Source organism: Moschus berezovskii, chromosome 15, assembly GCF_049115385.1.
Source record: "Moschus berezovskii isolate FMDL1 chromosome 15, NW_MosBer_1.0, whole genome shotgun sequence".
Classification (NCBI taxonomy): Eukaryota; Metazoa; Chordata; class Mammalia; order Artiodactyla; family Moschidae; genus Moschus; species Moschus berezovskii.
Window position 1 is genome coordinate 32,915,964 of NC_142474.1, and position 17,733 is coordinate 32,933,696.

Sequence of the window (17,733 nt, forward strand, 5' to 3'; positions counted from 1 at the left end):
GTCCAGTCTGGGCTGGAAGGCCTGTCCTCATCCTCAGGTTGGCTTCTTTTCTCTGATCCTCGGAGACCAAGCTAGGGATCTTGGTGGGGATGTGGTGCGGGGGTAGGTGTCTGGGTGACGGGGCTCTGAGGGTCTGGGCAGGGCCCTCCCTCTAGGCAAGTGGGCTTTCTAGCTGGCCCATGTGGCCTTGAGGTGGGCAGAAGGCCCGTCCGCAGCCTGGCTGCAGGAGGCCTACGGGGGATCTGAAATTCCTCTCTTCTACCCTCTACCTCGCCTCCTCAACCTTCTTCCCTCACGGCCCCCCGGGGGGCTGGGACGTGGGAGGCGCAGGAGGGGCGCAGGGAGGGGCCGTGGACTCGAGCCGGGCGGGGCCCCTCGGCGGAGGCCCGCGCTGCCGCCCCGCCCCGGCCTCGCACATCTGGGCTGGAGCGCTGGCCCACCCGGCGGCGCGGCGGCGCGGCCATCCGGCCTGGGGGAGGGGAGGGGAAGGGAAGGGAGCGGGGTCGGGGCGTTGCAGGGCGGAGAGCGGGGCCGGGGCTGGGCGCACGTCGAGGGCTGTGGCCGCCGCGGCAGGGCACGGCCACCCCACCGGCTGCGGGCCCAGCTTCCAGGCGCCCGGACAGAGGTCGAGCTGTCGCGAGGGCAGAGGTGAGTCCTGGGCAGCGCGCTGCTGGACTCCTGGAGAGAAGGGCGCCAAGATTTGCGGTTTCATCGCGGGCTGGCGGCTGAGACCCCACCACAAACTTCCTGACCCTGGAGAACGGGACTGGGACAGAGCTGCAAGCTCCTGTCTCCAGCAGGGCTCTGGGGTTCAGAAAGGCAACTGGGCAGAGACTGAGGGCTCCCATCCGGGCTTTGGGACCCCACACTGGTGACGGTGGGGATCGGAGGGGAGGGACAGAGCGGGGCTCGAGAGGCTTGTATGTCTGGGCGTCTGCTGTGGGGCCGGGGGCTGCTCCAGGGGAGCAAGTTTGTGGAGGGACACGGTGCTTAGGCCAGAAGGTGGAGACGCCGGGGTTGAATATGTGTGTACTTTGTGGGTACCTGCAGGGGGAGTTCCTAGGGCCTGTGGTCTCAAAAGTTCAAGAGTGGCTGGGGTGCCACAGTGCCAGACTGTGGGCTGGCCTCATGAACAGGGACCTCTGGTTTCTGTGAGGCCAGCTTGGGGGTCCAGGTGGAGCGGGGTCTGGGCTCCCTGTGGGGGCAGTGGAGCCAGGAGGCAAAGCTAGCTTGTTTGGGGGAGAGAGACTGGGAGGGAGGAAGCTCTAAAATATGGACTCCCTGTGAGAGTGAAGGCGGCCCTGGATCCCCAGAAGGTAAGAGAGGTGATGGGGGACAGCAGGAGAGGGTGGGAGGGGCTTAGACTCGAGGCTGTGTGGGACAGAGGTTGTTTGTGAACGGGCTGCTCCCTTGATGGGGACCCATGGGGGTGGGGCAGGATGTATGGAAAGAAAAGCAGAGGACAGAGGGGATACAGGAGGCCTTTTCTGTCGCTCCCTGCGCCAGCCCAGAAGGCAGCTTCCTCACCCAACAGCCTCCCTCTGGTCCCTCACCTTGAGGGCTCCTCTCCAGAGACAGACGGGGACAGCCCTTTGGGTGCCATTTCTGATTTGTCTCTTGGGCCCAGGTTGGCTCAGTCTCTGGTTTGGGAAAAATGCCCGTGGCTTCTCTTTGTTTGCTGAATGGCAGGATGATGAGAGAGAGCAGTGGATAGGAGAGGCAGGGTGCAGGGAAAAGCCTGTGGGGGTATGGAGGTGAGCTGTAAAGTTGGGTGGGCTCTTTGCCTTCATGGGCAGAAGATGGGTATGTGTAGAGCCCTGAAATCCAGCAACAACACATGTCCAAGTGCTCTCGTGGGGGATGGGAAGGGATGTAAGGACCCAGCCTCATCACGTCCAACTGAGGAAAAGATCCTTGGAGATTTCTCTCCATTGGACAAAAAGTCCTAGGCTTTTGTAGTCTGGGGAACACTGTGGGTTGGGAATCTCTGGTTTCAACTCCCTACTCAGCCACACCCTGTCCTACTCCCCAGTCAGGCCTATTGGCTCAGGGTAAAGCTGAAGATCAGAGGTCAATATGAGGCCAAGGGCTATGGGTCAGTCCATGGGTGAGGTTAAGGGACAGACCGGAGGTGGATTAAGTGTCTGTCTGTGGGTAGGGCAGGGATCAGGCTGGGGCCAGGGTTTAGCCTGCTCTTGTAGCCAGAAAATGGTTACTTTCTGTGTAAACCAAACTGCCCCATTCAATTATTCTCAAACCCATAAGCATCACCAGTCTGAAATTAGTGGACCCCTGGGGCAGGGTTCTACCTCCCCCCATTTCTAGCTGCAGAACCTTCCCAGGTGTAGCTTTTGGGAGTGGAGGTTGTCCTGAGTCCCATGATCAGCATTCTCCCTAAATGTTTCTGGTAAATGGGTGTGTATGCATGGTAAGGATGTCTCAAAGAAATATGCGGCATGTATGCATGCTTGTGTGGCTGCCACCTGCTTCTACCTCCACCTCTCAGAGAATCAGCAGGATCCTCTTTTTTTTTTAACACAAATTGATTCAGGGCCTCCCTCCTCTAAAGAACTTAGAATGACTAGAATAAAAGTCTCAGTAAGACCAGAAATTCTGACAAGAGAAACTTCAGAATCCATATCATGAAGGGAAAGGACACTATTCACATCTGCCTTTTTATCAACCGCCTTCCATCCTTGGACTTGATCCTCACAAACCCCTGCATGATCTGTTTTATAGGAAATGGCACTGAGGCACGGAGAGGCAACAGGATGCACTCCAGCCAGGTGTCCTTAAGGTGCCTAATAGGCCCTTGTCAGCCCTGAGTATCAGAGCACTCAGTGTATCACAGGCTCAGAGATAAGAGCTGGGGTAATTATAGACAATGGTTTGGACAAGGAATCAGCTTAGAATGACAACCCCTGAGTCTTTTTTTCTTGGTTATTCTAGATTGTTTCTGCTCCAAATACAATATCCTTGGTTGAAAAAATCCATTCATTGAGCAGTATTTCCCCAGCACTTAGCTGTAGAACCTGGCTTGAAGAAATGTTCAATGTTTTTGCTGATGAATCGAAACAACTTATAAATAGGGCTGCCATCATCTCTCCTGTGGCCTTGATCCAGCCTTTGTTGGTAAATGTTTTTCAGTCTGCTCCCCAAGAGGGAGAAAAACCTGATTTGCAGTTTGCCAACTTGTATGGTGTAATCACCATGGCTGATTTCAAGCTATCAATGTGATGTCAATAAATGCAAAATTGAGAGGAGATGCACAGAATCAGCTCTTGGGAGCTGGCGGACAGAAGCTCAAGTTCCTCTCATCTTAGAAAACAAAATCCTGTCCTCCCCTCCTCAAGCTTTATTTTCTTCCAGGTAATATGCACATCACCTCCTGATCTCAGCTGCACTAGCGGGAAGCGCTAGCTCTGTTCTCTCATCCTCTGCTCCCTCCTTGCCTTCCAGACTCCCACCCCACTCCTTCATTCCACCAAAATGCCCTGGGCCTTTAAAACATTAAATCTGGTGTTTCCAGTCTCATCTAAAAATCTCTGAAGGATCTAGCTTCGCGGCCTTCTCTTATTGAGATCTTCATGAAACCATAGCAGGCATCCCTGTCTCCCTGGGCAGCCAACCTTCCTCCTGTCAACCTTTATTCAGATTTTCTCCTCCCTTCCCTTCCCCCACGCTACTCTCCACCAAACCTCCTGTGAGAGTGACTCCAAACACAAATCTCCACCTCAGAATTCTCCCTGACCTCTAGGTCATATGTCACCTGACTCCTTAGTCTGTTTTCTCAGCAGTTTCAAAAACTGCACCCGGAACACTGCCCCTTTTACCCCTGCCAGCTTGCCCTGCTCCAGTATTCTCCATCTGACCAGACATCTCCTTGCCTGGACCAGTCAGTCCAAGAAGAGCACCTTCTTCTTCCTAATCTCCCATGTCCAATCCAGCCAACTTCTGTCAGGCTTGTTGATTTTAACTTCTAACTTAAATGTGTGCACTTATGTCTCAAGGCACACAGTCATCATCTGTTGCCTGGAGCACTGTTGGCCCCTGTTTTCATGTTGTCCTGCTGCAGTCCATATGTCCATGCAGCCCGGTGGGATTTTTTAAAACAGATTTAGTCATGTGCCAGTCTCCACTTTGCCACTTCAAACCCTTCAGGATTTGCTTTTGTCCTTCATATAAAACCAGATCTAAAATTGAGTCCACCAGGATCTGCCTGCACTGTAAGCCTAGCCCAGTCCCTCTCTCCAGCTTTGCCATGCTGCCCTTTCTGCCCTGTTTGTATCCGTCATAGCACCATTTTTAATCTCAGATTCAGGTACACGATTATCTGATTATGAATGATTTCTTCACCAGGCTATGGGCCCCCAGGACAGGAACAGTGTCTCTCTGGGTCACTGATGTCCCACAGCATCTGGCAGAGAATGGGCACCTGAAAACACTTAGGAACGTCCTGGTTCCAACAAAGCAACTGTTAAAAAAAGACATTTCTGAGGGACTTCCCTGCAGGCCAGTGGCTAGGACTCTGTGCTTCCATTGCAGCAGGCCCTGGTTCAGTCCCTGCTCAAGGAACTAAAATTCTGTAGCCAAAAAAAAAAAAACCAAAACATTTTTGAGACAAGCTGGGACTGTGGGATTGAGCATTGGATGAGATTAAGGAATTACTATTGATTTTATTGGACATGATAGTGGTGTTGTGGCAATGTCCTTTTAAAAATTCGTATCTGTTGGAGAGACAGGTTAAAGAATTTATAGGTCAAGCAACATGATGTCTGGGACTTGCTTCAAAGGACTCCAGCCGAAAGTAAATAAATAATTATTCAGTAGGGGAACAAAGGAGCAAATAAATGCCATTCTGCTTGTCCATTCTTGTTCACAGCTACAGGGCCTGCAAAGATGCTGGCTGTCCCGGAGATGGACCTACAGGGGCTGTACATTGGTAAGACCTGCCCCCTCACCTCCGTCTAGGCCCATTGCCCCCATCACCCCAGCACTCAGACCAACCCCTAGTCTGTCCGTGTGCCTCTCTCAGCAGAGGCTCCTGAGAGCAGTTCTGTGAGTGTGTGTGCACGGGGCGGGTTAGTGCAACAGGACTATGTATGTGACAGTGTGTGTGTGTGTGCGCCTTTGCACACTCTGCAAGCCTGTTCACAGGACCCCCGAGTGTCTACAAGGATGTGTATGCAGGGCAGGCCTGTGTGCGCAGGGCCATATGGGTGTGCATGTGTTTTGTGCAGGGTGTGTGTGTAGTATTTGTGAGTGTGTGTCCCTGCCTGTCTGCCTAAGGGCAGGTCTCTGGGCACAGGGTCTCAAGTGAGTGTGTGTGTATATCTGCACAGAACTCTGTGCATGCACGTCTGGCCTGGTCTGGGAGCAGGCTCTGGGTTTTGTACAGGGGTGGGAGGCCAGGCAGCAGGACAGACACGCCTCAGGAAGTCCACTTACAAAGACCTGGTGGGCTGGGCCTTCCTTCCTGCCTCCCTTCCCAGGGTCAAGCCACAGCAGCTTGGCCCAAGCCTGCACCGGCTGGCTAAGAAAAAGGGCCTCTGGAAGTGTGACCACCATGTCCTTGCCCCTCCAGCACTACAAGAGAGATGCCAGCCCTGTGCAGGCACTTCCTAGAGTCTCCTTCATGCCCCGCCCCTCACATACGTTCCCAGGGTACCCCAAGGCCAGGGTGGCCTGGGACTTGTCAGGGCCCCATGGCTGTGGCTGAGGAAGTAGAGGCCCCAGCCCTGCCTCAGCCTAAAGCTCGACAGCCCTGTTTGATTTGCCAGTGTGTCTAAATGCCAGACCCCACCAATCTCCCTGGCCAGCCTCCTGTCCCCACACACAGATCCCAGGGCAGCCCCAGTGCTCCGCACAGGGCCCTCAGCAAAGCCCAATGTGGTGGTGGTGAGCCACCAGCCCACACCTGGGGGATGTCCAGTCAGGCAGGCCCTCCTGCCTCCTGAACTGCCTGAGCCTCCAAGCCAGCTGCCTTCTGGGGGCTGCACTGCTTCTTCCCACCAAAGGTCCAGCTCCATCCTGGGCCTGTGAGAGGGTCTCAAGGGGGGCTCCTCCCCACAAATGCTGGCTTCAGGTCTGTGCATGTTGTGGGGGATGGGAGCTTGGAATCTGCCTTCCTCCTGTGGTTAGACACCTCTCCGCTCAGGGCTGCTCAGGGCAGGGCTGGGCCTGTCCGTGAGCCTTGGGGGCAGAGGGTCGGTAGGAGAGGCAATTCCCCCGGGTCCTGATTAGAACATGAGGCTGAACTTACGGGGAGAGGAGCTGCTCCACCTCCCACTCAGGTCTGTAGCTCCCCCACCTCTCCTGGTTTCTCCATCCTCACCCAGGAGCTCACCTGCCCCTCTCTCCTGCCCTTCCATCTTTGGACTCAGTCCTGCTCACCCCCACAATGCTTCTCTATCCCTCCCCTTCCCCACTGTGTCTGACGGGTGCTGAGGAAGACAGTGAGTCCCTAGGTGAAGTATGAGTCACCCTTCAGGAATAGGTCGCCTCTCACTGATAACAGGCCCTGAGCCCAGATATCCCCAACCCCCACCACAGTCCTGTCCTTCCTACCTTCCCTCCCTAGTCCTTCTTCCCCAGCAGGGTACCCCTCACCTTGGCCCGCCAGTGACTGATGGAGAACCCCCACACCTGGGACCTAGCCACCAGCCCCTTACCCTGATTGTACCACAGTGATTTGTCCTCTCTTTGCAGGCTCCAGCCCACAGCGATCTCCAGTGCCCAGCCCACCTGCCTCCCCAAGGACCCAGGAAAGCTGTGGCATTGCCCCTCTCACACCCTCACAGTCTCCAGTAAGCCTAGGGCAGGACTTGGAATGATGGGGGTCTGGGTGGTGGAGAGGGTCGCACTGGTGTCTATCAGAGCCTGCAAGTCTGGGCTGGGAGTCACCATGCCTCCTGCCCCTATACACTCATGTTCTCCCCAGATGGGTTAGCCTTAGGTGACCTTGGACTACAGGAGTGACAGTTTGACTGAGATGAGCCCCCTCCAGGATGACATCCAGGAACCATTGTAACTAGCCTGCCTGGGCATGTGTACTTCTGAGCAACTAGTTTTGTAGGTCCTCAGAGCACTGGACCTCCCAGACTTGCTTCCCCTCCTGTCAACCACAGCCCCACCTTATTAAAAGATATATCTAGGGAAGAGGAGACACATGGCTAAAAAATAGTTTGGTAACTGCTAGCTTGAAATATGTAAGACATAACCATCACCTCCAAATTCCCTAAGTCACCCTACCTGGGGTGGCCTCACCCTAGTGATCCAATGTGGGGACCCCCTTGTTCTCAGGGAGCCCAGGCCTAGCCTGGGAGAAGGTAAGGACCACTCTGGGGCACATGCATGGGGTTCTCTTCTCTGCCACAAAACTGGACGGAGTCAGGCTATTTCACTGTGGCCACAAAGAGCAGGAGGGTCTCATATACACAGGTCCATGTGCTATGAAGCTGCTCAGAGCAGCAGAACTGCTTCCAGCTGGGCCCAGGCTGGAAATCAGGTAAGATGGGGGTGGGGCTAAGGCGGTCCAGGCAGAAGGGCGGGGAAGTAGGAACTTGAGCTCAAAACTTCATGGGGCTACCTGAGAGCCCTTGGGTTTTCTGAGCAGTTAGCATCTCAAGGGCTCAGTCTGGAGCTTAGGAGGGGAGAGAAATCAGGCAGGAGGTAGGTGGGGGTGGACCAGGGCTGGTCTGGACCACAGCCAGGGCTGGGGAGGACTTCCACGTACAGTCAGCCTAGCCCTCTGGCTGCTCCCTGACTCGGTCTTGCACTTGCAGAAGCCTGAGGCCCGAGGCCCACAGCAGGCCCCCTTCTCCGTGGTAGTGGCTATCGACTTTGGCACCACATCCAGTGGCTATGCCTTCAGCTTTGCCAGTGACCCTGAGGCCATCCACATGATGAGGTGAGTGGCTGGACTGGGAGATGGGTTGGGGGGAGTCCTGCACCCTGAGAGAGACCTAGTCCCAGAAGTACTGTCTCTAAGGAGACATGGGATCTTCTCAGAGAAGCTTTCCAGCCCTAATCTGGGCTCCCTGCTCGGGCAGAAGTTTGGAGGATGGGCCCCATGTCTGGGCCCTCAGCCCCAGTTGGGGCAACTCTTTGACCTCTGCAAGGAAATGTTGGGCTTCGTTTTTTATTTTAAATTTTTTATTTTTTTTTCTGGACTAGTCATAGGGAAACACATGTATGCACAAATACGTGGTTTTAATATAAAACATACAGCTTGCTTTAAGCTTTCAGCACTATTTTGTAGATGTTTCATGTGAATATGGAGACAGCCACCGTTTTCTTTTCATGGTTGCATAGTATTCCACAGCTCGGATGTATCATAATTTATTCATTCTTCTATTGATAGTTTTGAGGAATTTTTTTCTTCTAAGTTTTCACCACTACAGAAAGTGTTGCAATGAATACTCTTCCTTTGAAACGTGTGCTGGAATTTCTATGTGGTAGGTTCCTAGAGGCAGTCCTAGGTTCAGCATCTCAAATGAAATACAAGGAAATGAAGGACTAGACAGGTTAGCTGAATTGACGGGTCACACAGTTGTCATGAAAGAGCTGTTTGAAAAAGTCCATTCTGATGAATTTTGTTGAGTTTTGTTTGAACAAAACATTTGTTTGATACCTCCCTTCAGGCCTCAAGACCCCGATCCTTTGAATGTATCTTAGTGAGATTGTAGCCTGTAGGTGGAGGATGCCAAAGCTCCCAACTCAGACTGGGATGAAGGATTGGCAGGCTTTAGGGCCTGCGAGGCTATATGGAAAGACAGCCAAAGGTCACTGCCCCAAAGATACAGGGGACTTGACCTGCATGAATGTGGACTGTCCTCCCCTTTCTCTGCTCCTTCCACATCCATGTGAGGCCACAAAGGCCCTAGGACCTTACAGCTCTCCAGGAGCTGAATGGCATCCCAGCTTGTCAGTACATACAGCTGAGGCCATGCTGGGCCTGTTGCTAGGGCTGAGGACATGTGAAGGGATACTGTGGAGATAATAGTCACAGGAGTGACTGGGGGACATCCTGGCCTCCTCCCAAGCCCTTCCCACTCGCCACCAAGCCCCGTCATTTCTATCTCTCTAATATCTCTGTAATACCCATCTACTTCTCGCTACCACTCGCACCCCTGAGTTCAGCCGCACCCTCTCTCACTTGAATGGCTGCAATATCATCCCTGGTTCTCCTTTTCCACCCTCCCTCTCCTCCACTCTGTTGCTACATGGGGACCAGAGACATTTCTAAAGGCAAATGTGGTCACGCTTCTTCACTCCCTTAAAACCCACCAAGACAGAATTCTGATATGGCATTTGATACTCCTTAGTTGATCTTAACATTGCTTTGAGCTAACTAATAGCTAGTTCTCTCCACTCTTTGACACCTCTATAAACTTGCACATGCTCTTCCTTCTCCCTGGATTCCTAGTTCCTTCCCCCAAATGGATGCAATGGTGAGCTTGGCCTGGAGAAGTCAGGGCATCAGAAAAGGCAGAGGAAGGAGAGGAAGGATTTGCCAGGCCAATGACCTGGGCAGTGAGTTGTGGGTGGAGATCCAGATGATGACTGCATACAGGGAAGTTTGGAATCTCAGGTTTTGGGGGCCTGTTGAAGGTGCAGTCAGCTGGGGTGTAGCTGCTGAGGTGGGCCAGACAGGAATGATCATAGAGCTTAGCTACATGGAAGATGGCTTAGAGGAGGGCAACCAGCCAGCTGGTAGAAGCCCTCTGCCAGGGTCCTGGAGAGACACATCAGAAGGCCAGACAAGGCAGATGGATGATGGCTTGCTGCTACTTGTTAAAAGGACAGGGAGGTGAAGTCAAATGGTGTACTTCATGGGAGGGAGCAGAAGCTGAGGATGTCGGATGGGACCCATGGCTCCATGGATAGAGATGATCCCATGAGCAACATTTATGGAGATTTAAGTGGATGCCAAGCACCATATTCACAAGAACCCTGAAAGGTAGGTACCGCTATTATTCCCGTTTTACATATGGAGCCTGGGGAAGCCAAGTGAGCTGCCCAAAGTCACACAGCTGGTCCCAGAACCAGCACCTAACCCCATGAAGGGAAGATTACTGCTGACCACGCTGATAGCCTCCTGCCTCCACAGGAAATGGGAAGGTGGGGACCCAGGTGTGGCCCACCAGAAGACCCCTACCTGCCTGCTGCTGACCCCAGAGGGTGCCTTTCACAGCTTTGGCTATACAGCCCGCGATTACTACCACGATCTGGACCCTGAGGAGGCTCGTGACTGGCTCTACTTCGAGAAGTTCAAGATGAAGATCCACAGTACCACCGTGAGTCATCTTCTGGCTCAGGGCCCAGCTCCAGCTAGGAAGGCGGGGCTCGGAGGGAAAGCAGGGAGGGAGGCCCCATGGAAGGTGGGCAAAGCTAGAAGGTGAGGGGGGCCTGGAGGCAGAGTTTGAACATAAGGGATGGAGGCGTGACCATGGGGTATGATAGGGTAGAGAGAAGGGCTGGGGAGAAGAACTGACGTAAGATTAGAGCCAGAGTGGGACAGTACCAAAGAGGGGAGCACAGGAAATGGGGTTACATATGAGGTTATCAGGAAATGGAGCGCTGTGGCCTCCTATAGAGTTGCCCCATGTCCCTGCCAGGATCTCACTTTGAAGACCCAGCTAGAAGCAGTAAACGGAAAGAAAATGCCTGCCCTGGAGGTGTTCGCTCATGCCTTGCGCTTCTTCAAGGAGCATGCCCTTCAGGTGCGCTGTGACCCTGTCTCTGCTTACTGGGGTGGACAGCCCCCAGGTCCATCCTTTCCCCTCAGCACATATACTGAGTAGCTGCTGTCAGAAGACAGAGGTCATCTTTTCCAGTCCTCTGCCTTCCTATCTGGTAGCCCTACATCAGGTGTTGGGGAGGTGGTGGTAGTGGTGGGAAAGGGGTTCTTAAGATTCTCCCAAGTCAGCTGGGAAGTTCTTTCTCAGGCCTGATTAGCTCCTCCAGCTCCTATAAAGACACTCCCCTCAGACCAAGCCAGCCCTTCCCTTCACCGCCCCTTCATGCTCCAGGAGCTGAGGGAGCAGTGCCCATCACTGCTGGAGAAGGACACTGTGCGCTGGGTGTTGACCGTACCTGCCATCTGGAAACAACCAGCCAAGCAGTTCATGCGGGAGGCTGCCTACCTGGTGAGAACATGCAGGCAGAGTTGTGGATGTTGCATGGAAGGGCCCCGGGCATGGCTCCATACCCTCGTTCATACACCACCCTTGGGACCACAGAGCCATCGTGTAAAGACTGCCAGCCCCACCCTGCTGGGCATTTTGGAGGGTTGTTGCCACCAGGAGAGGGGGTGGGCCTGTAGGAACAGAGAGCTGAGGGACAAGGGATAGCCCAGGTCAGCTTAACCAGTGTCTTAATGCAGGTTTCCTGAAGCAGAGTCCAAGACGGGAATTCTTGTGCATGTGGTGTATTGAAGAAGGACTCTCAGGTGAAAGGGGAGTGAGGAAAGCAGGACAGCAGAAACAGCTGAACGGGGATGGGTCTCATCTGGAGTCTAGCCTCAGGCTGATCCCATGGAGAGCTCTGGAGGGAGAAGGTACCCTAGTGTTAGCCACAGGGAGGCAAGAGCGGTGGCTTTTCGTCCATCCTTATCAGTCTGTCATTGGTAACTGGTTGGGGTAAGCCCCCCCAAGTGAGGTAGTTCCCATTCAGTTGAAGGCAGTTCTCCAGAGAAGGGGCAGTGGGGAGCTGATAGCAGGTAACACTGACAGTAGCTGGGCAGGACGCCAAGAACATCCACTTTAGTCAGCATCAGTATTTTTACCACATTCCCAACCGTTTTTAAGTTCTTGAGCAGAGGAAATAAGAATATGAAACTACGAAAGGAGGTGATTTTGGCCTATGTTTGCTGATCTTCCTACCATAAGAGAGGCCCAAAGTTCTGGAGAAAGGGGGACTGCAGCTCAGGCACACCCCTGCCCCCAGTGGAGATGGGAAGGTTGGAGGGGGACTCATTGTTTGATCCTGCCCCTGAAACTGGGGCCTTGGGGGGACACCCGAGGATTTCCAAAAGCAGTCTCAGGAATTCCAGTGCACCCTGCCCTGGAAGATACCAGAACCCCCAACCCCCCAGAAACATAACTTTTCCTAGGTGTCAAATCTGCAGGTGCCCTCACTTGTCTCTGGAAGGAGCTAACCCCAAGGCCAGTGGACATCCATCCCCCTTTCAGAGACCAAAATGAAAGCATGGCTGCACCCAGCCAAAACAAACGCCCCCCACCCAGTAGCCCCCTGCTGGTTTACCCACCCTGCTTCCTCCCACACTGTTCCCTGGCTGTCAGTTCAGAAAGGGCTGGCCCTGGGCAGGAAGTCTTGATACCCACCCCTCCCCATCCCACCACCTGGTCAGAATCTGAGGAATCCCACAAAACCATAAAGTACTTCCTATGGGGATCCTCTGTCCTGATGCAGGAAGTAACAGAAAGTGTTTTTCCCCTCTAACTTGCTTGCCTTGGTGCCTGAAATTTCAAGTCTTTTCTCCTATATCACATTCCTTGGGAACAAAGTTCACAAGAGAGTGGGGAAGTCTATGGCCACTGTCCATTACCAGTGAAGAAAGGGAGTTCAGTAAGCTAAGGGGGACTCCCCCACCATCCCTTCTGATTGATGGTCTGGCCATTATACCCGCTAATACACTGTTCTGGAGTCTCCACTAACCCCCTCAGCCAGTGGTCAGCTGCTAACCCAGGACTTGTGAAGGGGCCCTTCCTGCAGCCCAGGGCCACCTTGGGCAGCCTAGGGCAGATCCCAAGTGCTCTAGGTTTTCACTCAGTCTAAGGTCCCTCCCTGCTGGGCACCCCCATGGCATCCTTGGCCACAGCCATCCCTCCTACCCCAAGCCTGGTCATAGGGTGGCTCTGAGACAGCTCCAAATCTGTGCAGCATGGAAGGGCCTCTTGTGCAGCATGGAAGGGCCTTGAGAGGCCTAGCGTGGGTGCGGTATAATGGGGAGGAGATAGGAGCCCCACAAGCGCTGGTTGCCTGCCCTGAGGTGCCATTTCAGTGTGATGCCTGGTCCATGATGCTCCCCAACCCTGCCAACCACCATCCTCAGGCTGGACTAGTGTCAAGAGAGGATGCAGAGCAATTACTCATCGCCCTGGAGCCTGAGGCTGCCTCTGTCTACTGCCGCAAGCTGCGTTTGCACCAGCTCGTGGATCTGAGTAGCCGAGCTCCAGGCAGAGGGTGCCTGGGCGAACGCCGTTCCATTGACTCCAGCTTCCGTCAGGGTGAGCCAACTCCAGGGGTGCTGCCTAGGGGTGGCCTTGGAGGCAGGCACCGAAGACTATACCGTGCCCTAGAGTAGCACTGTCTGAGGATGGTAGGACTCAATCCAACCCTGAATCTGAGGTGGGGAGTAGGGGTGGGGGTGGGGCTAGAGGTGGTAGGGGTAGTGACAGCCTACCCTAGGAAGAGGTGCCGGGGTTACTGACAAAGGTACTCTGAGCTGAAGGTGGAAGTCTTCACCTTTCCCTTAAACAGCCACTGAATCAGTTTTCCCTCCCCTCCTGGTATGTCAGCTGTCCCCACACCCCCACCAGCCCTAGGCTCCTGCTGCCAGGACTGAGCACTGAGACTGCTGTAGTCAACCTTCTATGACAGGGACAGGTCTCAGGATCTCCCCTCCTCCCCAGTTCTTCTAGACCTTCCTAGTTCTGATTTTGCCATGGCCTGAGTCCCTGTATATTAAGGCAAGGTCTTGCAGCCTCCTGACCTCACTATCCTGCTGTCCCTCAACACTCAGCGCGAGAGCAGCTTCGAAGATCCCGCCACAGCCGGACATTCCTGGTGGAGTCGGGTGTTGGAGAGCTGTGGGCCGATATGCAAGCAGGTGGGGGAGGGAGGGGAGATGGAGGGATATTCTTTGGGCCCTGCGGGATACCAGATACTGAAGGTGGGAAAACATTCCTGAAGTCAGCTCTAGCCTCTAGGAACCCTGCCCCTTCCAACTCCATCAGGTATACCTAAGCTGGTAGTCCCCCTCACCATCACCTGCACTCCCAGCCCCACTCACAGCCATGCCACTAACTCCATTCCTCCAGAGGATTCTCTGCAGATGGAGTTGCAGAACCCTGGAATCATCTTCCCTCACACCTTGTGCCCCTACCTGGTGACCTGAAGCCCCTTTCAACCGTAACCCCCACAGCCCTGCAGATAGGGCTCAGGACCTGGGGCAGGGCTCAAGGCTGGTTGAGTCTCCAGAGGGTCAAGAGCTAAACTGCCACACGTGTGTGCTCATGCTCGCCCCCACAGGAGATCGCTATGTGGTGGCAGACTGTGGGGGAGGCACAGTGGACCTGACCGTGCACCAGCTGGAGCAGCCCCACGGCACCCTCAAGGAGCTCTACAAGGCGTCTGGTGAGTACCCAGAGCGCCCTTGCCCTGCCGACACCTGGCAGCGGAATGAGCACTGTTTTCCTCTTCCTTCTCTGCTGGACGCCAGGCGGCCCATGTGGAGCAGTTGGTGTGGACCTGGCTTTCGAGCAGCTGCTGGGCCGCATCTTCGGTGAGGACTTCATCACCACCTTCAAAAGGCAACGTCCAGCAGCCTGGGTGGATCTGACTATAGCCTTCGAGGCCCGCAAACGCACTGCAGGCCCACACCGTACAGGGGCGCTCAACATCTCCCTACCGTTCTCCTTCATTGACTTCTACCGTAAGCAGGGAGGCCACAACGTGGAGACAGCCCTGCGCAAGAGCAGGTGAGCGGGGGACTGCCCCTACAGGGGAAGGTGTGGGCCCCAGGAGGCAGTAAGGGATCCACTTGATCTGGTCCAGGCACAAGTCATGCCAGCCCAGGTGGAGGCAGGGGGAGGGGCATGAGTACCCCAGCTGAAATCTGCAGCCCAAACTGACGCAAGAGAATCTTGAGCTCCTAGGGAAAGGCCAATATCTATCTCATATTCCCCGCAGCCATACCTACTCACACATACACACACACACACCTGCCAGCCAACCGCTCTGTATTCCTCTGCTTGAGGCAAAAGGAGGCTCCTCTCCTGGGACCTCATGTCTGGACCTGAAACAGACCTGAGTCTAAAGCCCCTGGAAGTGTGGTTGGCACAATACAGAATGTGCCCAGGTACTCTGGCCTGGAATGGAGGTAGGACCTGGACCCTGACCCACAGGCCTGTGCCTCCTTCACCTTCTACAGCGTGAACTTCGTGAAGTGGTCCTCACATGGGATGCTCAGGATGTCTTGTGAGGCCATGAACGAACTCTTTCAGCCCACCGTCAGCGGGATCATCCAGCACATAGGTGAGCGCCTAAGCTTGGGTCATTCATTCACCTAAGCATACACACCCACATGAGAAAGTATTTCCCCTTATTAGTACCTGGAAACCTCCCCAAATCCATATGCTGGAATGAGACCCAGAATTATCAGGAATACCTGGAGGATGTGGTGCAGTGGAGATTAAGAAATAGGACAATGTGTAGTCTTGCCAGGTTAAAGAAACTCTAGTGGCTGACTCCCCAGGTAGTATTAGGTCCCCCCCAAACTGTTATCACAGTGATTTAAATGAGTTTAAGTATCTAGAGAGTGAGTACAATGTCTTGCACGCAGTAGGCATTTAATACGTGTAATTTCACACCCTTACTCAAGCCCTCCACAGTGTAGTGGGAAAGTGAGATAGTGTTGAGGAAGCAGAGGCCATGAGGATGGCAGAGTCCCTCATGAAAGTGCTGTGTTTTTCTTCATCCAAACCAGGCTAAGGTTTTATAGTGAAATGGCTAGTTTCTCGTTGCCCCCAGGGATACAGGAGGGCAGAGGGGAAGCACCAGTGGCTGCGCAGCGGTAGCCTCAGTGGCCCACTTCTTGTCCGTCCTCCTTACCCCTCCCCTACCCGTCCTGCAGAAGCACTGCTGGAGCGCCCTGAGGTGCAGGGTGTCAAACTGCTGTTCCTGGTGGGCGGCTTCGCCGAGTCGGCTATGCTGCAGCACGCGGTGCAGGCCGCTCTGGGCGCCCGTGGCCTGCGTGTGGTGGTTCCGCACGACGTAGCCCTCACCATCCTCAAAGGCGCAGTGCTTTTTGGGCAGGCGCCAGGAGTGGTTCGGGTGCGTAGATCGCCGCTCACATACGGCGTGGGCGTGCTCAACCGCTTCGTGGCTGGTGTTCACCCGCCTGACAAGCTGCTGGTTCGTGACGGTCGCCGCTGGTGCACCGACGTTTTTGAGCGCTTCGTGGCCGCCGAACAATCGGTGGCCCTGGGTGAGGAGGTGCGGCGCAGCTACTGCCCAGCGCGCCCAGGACAGCGGCGAGTGCTCATCAACCTGTACTGCTGTGCTGCGGAGGACGCGCGCTTCATCACCGACCCAGGAGTGCGCAAGTGTGGCGCGCTTAGCCTCGAGCTTGAGCCAGCCGAGGGAGGCCCCGACGCCGCCGGAGCGCCTCCCGGCCGCCGCGAGATCCGCGCTGCCATGCAGTTTGGCGACACAGAGATTAAGGTCACCGCCGTGGATGTCAGCACCAATCGCTCCGTGCGCGCCTCCATCGACTTTCTTTCCAATTGAGGGCGCAGTGCCAGCACCCGGCCCCCCGCCCCCAGCCCAACAGAACTCTTGGCCCACGGCTGGGGCAGATAAATCCACCCTGTTTCCCACCATCCTGCCCGGGGAGATGAGGTCGCAGAAGGGATGGGTGGGGACACATGGGACACATCCAGAAACTCAGGCTTTGGGATTAGGCCTCAGTCCTTTGACTGAAAGGCTGAAGGGCAATTCCAAGGACTGAGGTCAAGAGACTTAAAAGGTTTGCAAAGGCATCCCTATAGGGAGCACGTGGTTCTGAAAGCAGACTGCATCAGAAGGCTTGACCCTTGGTATGAACTAGGGGCCAGAGTGGGAGTGGGGGGGTGAGGGTGGGGGTACAGCTGCAGGCAAGGCAGCAAGAGGGAGGAGGTCGTGCAGGGTCTGGCACCGCAGGGCAGAGTGCACTGACTGACTGGCTCAGCCTGCATAGGGAGCCAGGCAGGACAAGGACTGGAGCTGACAGGAGAGGGACAGGTAGCAGGACCTTCCTGGGTGTGGTACTGACCGCCCAAGTATGAACGTTAATTGCAGAAAGGGCAGTAGCAGGCTATGAGAAGGATACAGGCGAGGGGGATGTGGGATAACATGCTGAGGGGGGCTTTCCTTTCTATCTGAGAGGGCCCTGGGGCAGCTTGGGAATGATCCACATACTCTATCCAGCCATGGAGAGGGAGGAGGGTAGGGAGGACAGAAAGAGCACTGGTCCCAGCTCTGCCGTCAATTTAGTGTACCTGCCCTCCCATGACCTGCAGCAGTCCCACCTGCCTGAGAACCCTAAGGTGACAATAAAGCTCAAGGTGAAGCCATACCCTTTTGGTACCTCACAAGGGGGGGACTCCAGTAGTGGAGTAGTGGAAAGGTTAGGGTGGCTAGGTTCTACAAAGGGAGGTTTTCAGCTGTGCATGGGGCTCGGAACTGACTGGAAAGGAGTGCTGCTGTCTCTGGTCAAGCCTCCCAAACTGAACACCCCACTCCACAAGACCTCTCTGTGACCTGGGTGGGAGGCCCCTCCCCGTGCAGATTCTCATCTTGGCAGGCCTAAAATGTCACCACCCACACATACCTTTTTGGGGGTTAGGTGCTACAATACCACAAAGTAACCCTGCTTCCAAAAAGAGTAAGTACCAAAACTGTTCCTTGGCCCATGTGCAAGGACTGGGCATTCTCAGGGCCCTGTAG

General features: G+C 54.8%; 1 protein-coding gene across 2 annotated transcripts; it reads left to right on the forward strand.

Annotated features, from left to right (window-relative positions):
* Positions 1–512: 512 nt before the first annotated feature.
* Positions 513–17,360, forward strand: HSPA12B (heat shock protein family A (Hsp70) member 12B). Of its 2 annotated transcripts, XM_055432300.2 has the most exons (13): positions 513–648; positions 4,883–4,942; positions 6,709–6,806; positions 7,785–7,909; positions 10,112–10,298; positions 10,620–10,724; positions 11,034–11,150; positions 13,079–13,253; positions 13,769–13,855; positions 14,278–14,382; positions 14,468–14,726; positions 15,179–15,282; positions 15,881–17,360. In XM_055432300.2, the coding sequence occupies exons 2-13, from the start codon at positions 4,900–4,902 to the stop codon at positions 16,534–16,536; spliced, it is 2,061 nt and encodes a 686-aa protein (XP_055288275.1). In that variant the 5' UTR covers positions 513–648; positions 4,883–4,899; the 3' UTR covers positions 16,537–17,360. The 2 variants fall into 2 exon arrangements, with proteins under 2 accessions (XP_055288275.1, XP_088700095.1); XM_088843969.1 differs by lacking the exon at positions 10,620–10,724.
* Positions 17,361–17,733: the final 373 nt, after the last annotated feature.